At 45.0% G+C, this 5,000-nt stretch overlaps 1 protein-coding gene across 1 annotated transcript in view; it reads left to right on the top strand.

Annotated features, from left to right (window-relative positions):
* The window catches only part of tcf7 (transcription factor 7), a 63,127-nt gene that overhangs the window by 56,326 nt on the left and 1,801 nt on the right, over window positions 1-5,000 (top strand). The window contains exon 4 of the mRNA XM_056284299.1: window positions 3,368-3,494. Coding sequence (XP_056140274.1) covers window positions 3,368-3,494 — 127 coding nt within the window. The remainder of the gene's footprint in view (window positions 1-3,367; window positions 3,495-5,000) is intronic.

Below are 5,000 nucleotides of genomic sequence, written 5' to 3' on the forward strand. Positions count from 1 at the left end.
GTGTGTGTGTGTGTGTGTGTTGTTTATCCTCTACTGTCTCTGAGCACTCATATCCAGGTCATTTTGAAAACAGCCCACCCTAATTTGTCTTATGTCCTAAAGCCATCCTTGACAACTCAGCCCACACTACCCCTACCACACATACACACACACGCGTGCGCACACACACACACACACACCACAAATCACGTGTCTCTACAATAACAGCCGTTCGCTAGTTTGATGTCAGTGCTACTGCTAACTGTGTAGCATACACAAGTTCCACAGCTTGCGTGTGTGTGTGTGTGTGTGTGTGTGTTTATACCCATGTTAGCAGTCAGTGAGAGAGAGAGAATTTAAAATGTTCTAATCAGTTGGGGATAGGAAAGGGGCTGTTGAAAGTGTGTGTGTGTGTGTGTGTGTGTGTGTGTGTGTGTGTGTGTGTGTGTGTGTGTGTGTGTGTGTGTTTTTAATGTGCAATGAAGTGCTTGGAAGCTCTGCCGTTAAGTGATAAGGTATTCACTTTGTATCTCAGTAGGGGTCCTGAATTATGTCAGAGACCACGCACACACACATACACACACACGCACACACTCATATACAAACACACAAATGCACATCTGAGTGAAAATAAAATCTAGCAAATACTAAGTTTTCTTAGAAATATTTATATACATGTAAATCGAAGTCTCTGCTTTCAAAGCTATCAACAGACTCTGAAAACCGCTCAGTTTTCTTGACACACACACACACACACACACACACACACACTGACTCATATATTTGCACACTAATAAACACCATCACACACAGATTCCTGTCCACACTGTGGCACATCATATATGTGCCACAGTGTTTCAACACACACACACACACACACACACACACACACACACACACACACACACACACACACACACACACACACACATATGTGTGTGTGTGTGTGTGAAGAAGTGAGTGTGCAGGTGTGCTGTTGAGCTAGCCACCTCCAGCCCTGTAAAGCGCTGGTACATATTCTATGGCAGCCGGCATGCTGGGAGCATTAGCAATAACTGGATTTCACGTAGGTTATTGAAAGCCATTTGTAAACAGAAACATGAAAGCAAACAAGCTCTCACGCAGCCTCTCTGATCATCAAAGGCCTATCGATCAAATGGGCCTCCCTCCCAGTCCCCAGCCAAAGTCAATGGGAGCCGAGCACAGCCTCCAACACACATCTGTCCCTTCCAAGTCTTTCTTTCTGGCCTCCTTCCTCTCCTTTTTCTTTCTGTCTTTCCTTTGCTTTCCTTCAGATTCTGTCTTTTTCTTCCTTCCTTCCTTTCTTTCTGTCATCCTTCCTTCCTTCCTTCCTTCCTTCCTTCCTTCCTTCCTTCCTTCCTTCCTTTCTGTCAACCTTTCTTTCTTTCTTTTGATATCCTTCTTAGTTTTCTGTCTCCATTCTTTTGCTTTCCTTCTTCATTTCTGTCTTTCCTTCTGTCTTTCTTTCTTTCTCCTTCATTTTCTTTCTTTCTTTCTTTTGCTTTCCTTCATTGTTTTCTGTCTTTCTTTTTCTTTTTTCTTTCTTCCTTCCTTCCTTTCTTTTTTCTTTTGCTTTCCTTCTTAGTTTTCTGTCTTCTTTCTTTTCCCTTTCTTCATTGTTTTCTTTTTTTCTTTCTTTTCCCTTCTTCATTTTCTGTCCGTTTTGCTTTCTTTCATTTGCTTTTCTTCGTTTTCTTTATTTCTTTCTTGTTTTCCTTCTTCATTTTCTGTTTTTTTCTTCCTTTCTTACTAGCTTTCATTTTCTTTCTGTATTTCCTTCTTTGTTTTCTGTCTTTTTCTTTCTTTCTTTTTCTCTTTTTCCCTTTTCCCTTTTAATCTTTTTTACTGTTTTTCTTCTTTTCTCTCCTTCTATTTCTTTGTTTGTTTCTTTCTTTCTTACACGTGTGTGTACACTGGTGTTACTATAAATGTTTTTATGTGAACTTTGTGTGTGTGTGTGTGTGTGTGTGTGTGTGTGTGTGTGTGTGTGTGTGTGTACACTTGTGATGTGTGTTACAGTGCAGCCAGCTTACTCACAGTTAGAGAGAGCGCTGTGTGTTTTGGGTAGCTGATCAGACAGGCCCTGGGTATTGGTCTCATTGATGTCTTCTGGCCGCGCGAACCAATGAGCAACACGTGAAGCTATTCTATTTTAAGCATCCTCGTGCTATCGGCTGAACGGAGGAGAAGAAAACGTCTTGAGAAGTGAGAAAAAGTGTTCGGCCTTACCTGTGATCGCACATCTTGAAACGCTTCAATAAGTCGACCCAAAGAAAGAAAGAAAGAAATGTAAGGTTTTTGCAGTTATTTAGCGATTACACGGGGCTCGCCGGGTTGCTGTAATCCTGCATCTTGAAACACTTCAGTGAGTCATCGAAAAAGAAACCAAAAAGCTATTTGATGACAGATTTTCCGCTGGCCTGGGACCCGGCTAGCAATGGCAAGCCGGCGTCACGCCACCAGACAATATTTTTGCCACAACTCGAAAATCTCAATAGGCGCTGATAGACAGGGAGGGATGATGGAATGAGTCTTCGGCTTTTTAGTGTTTTCATTGGCAGTTTTAGTCTCCGTTTCGTAGTTAAATTACAATCCCAACATTTGGTTGCGTGTCAATCCCAACGATTGACACGCAAACCAAACGTCTTTCGTGAGTCGCGCCATCGCTGGCGTGTTTAAGACAATAGTTAATCCCCAAATGTCCACACCCTCAACAATGTAGTACTTTTTCGTTTTAATATCTACCGTCTGGTGGGGCTCTCTTGACACGGTGGACAGACCGCATGTTACAGTCTCACTGCGTTGGCCGTATGTGGGAGACTACAGCAGGCTGGGGTTGAATTTGTAAAAGGGGGCAAAGTTGGTGGGCTACATCAGACATGGCTGACCAGGTTGTGGTCAAGGCTCGAGGGGCGGCATGGCTCAGGAGGTGGAGCAGGTCGTCTGGTAATCAGAAGGTCGCTGGTTTGATCTTCGGCTCCTCCAGAGACTGTGTCGAAGTGTCCTTGAGCAAGACACTGAACCCCTGTCTGCTCCCGATGAGCGGGTTGGTGCCATGTACGGCAGCCTCCTCCGTCAGTGTGTGGATAGGTGAATATGAGGCATGCATTGTTAAGGGCTTTGAGTGGTGGGTGGACTGGAAAAGCTCTGTATAAATGCAGTCCACTCACTGTTTCCTGCAGGTACTACCACATCTGTGGGTACAACTCAGACACACACATGTTGTCGGGCATCTCTGTGATTTCAAGTTTGTGGTTTAGAACGTCCAAAACATCACTGCCGTTGCAAGCACCACCGTCTTCGGGATGCCAGGTTTAACACGGGGGGGAGAAAGAAGTGACCCTCGTTCTCTCCTCTCTCTCCGCAGTCCAACAAGGTGTCCGTAGTGCAGCAGTCCCACGGGATGCACCCCCTGACGTCCCTCCTGCCCTACAGCAACGATCATTTCAGCCCCAGCCCTCCTCACCTACCCACAGATATGAGCCAGAAGACAGGTATGAAAATCACACACACACACACACACACACACACACGCACACGCACAAACACATATGTGCCTTCACACCCGGGCTAACACGCTAACTGATAGCTTCACACGTACGCACACGAGGATTAACTACGACACGCAGACAAACACAGGTACACAAACTGAGAAGTGCAGACAGAAACACTCATGTACATGCACAGCCTACCGCACACACACACACACACACACACACAGTCAACTCTTACAGTCTCTTACATTCATACACACACACAGAAGTAGGGTTTATATCTTCATCAGCTCTTACTGTCACACACACACACACACACACACACACACACACACACACACACGCGCACAGACACACACACACACACACACAGTCACGCACACAGTGTGTGAAGTGGCTGCAGCAGCACAGCGAGCCTCTGGCAGTCCCGCTGCTGCTCTGAAGTGGTTTACTTCCCTGGAGGGTCTGACAACCACATACACACATACACTCACACAAACACGCACACACACACAAATATGTAAATACATACACACAAACACAGACATACACATAGATACATGCTTGCATCAACGCACATACAGCAAAAAAAACACATGAATATGTACACACATGGACAACCGCACACACACAAATACATACTCATGAATGCATGCATGCATGCATGCACACACGTTTGCACTCTTATACACAACACAAACACACATATACACAGACACATGCTGGCATACACACACACAGGCAAACATAGACACGCACACATGCGTATGCCTACATAGATACATACAAACACGTTAATAGCTTAGTCACAAAGATAAAAATGATCACCACCACACACACACACACACACACACATATGCGCACACATATGCGCACACAAACACAAAGGAACATGAATGCACACACACATGCAAACAATTAGGGGTACAATCACAGAAGCCCATCTCAACGGCACACACAAGGTTCTGATTAGCATGCAAAAATACAGTCACACATGCACCCACCCATCCAGCCACATACACACACACACACACCAAGCCACACTACACACACACACACACAAACACCATGTGTTTCCATAGGCCAAGACACTCGCACAAAAACTGGCAAACACACACAAACACACCCATACACGCACACACACACTCACACACACACACACCTGTATACACACGGACATATACACACACAAACCCTGTACACATGCTGTACACAAGCCCACATGATGTACACAGACACATCCACAGCACACACACACACACACACACACACACACACACACAAACACACACACACACATGCGTGTACATGCACATATGCACTTACTCTGCCCACTTCCAGACCAGTGTCTCGTTCCTGCCACCAGAGCAATTGGTGTAATAGAGTGATGATGATCATGATAATTATGGTGCTAACGGCAAGGATCGTTATGATAAGTATGGATTAAATTCCCCCCTCCACACACACACACACACACTAAGGGGAGATCGGTGAAAATGATAACAG

Source organism: Lampris incognitus, chromosome 8 (genome assembly GCF_029633865.1).
Source record: "Lampris incognitus isolate fLamInc1 chromosome 8, fLamInc1.hap2, whole genome shotgun sequence".
Lineage (NCBI taxonomy): Eukaryota > Metazoa > Chordata > Actinopteri > Lampriformes > Lampridae > Lampris > Lampris incognitus.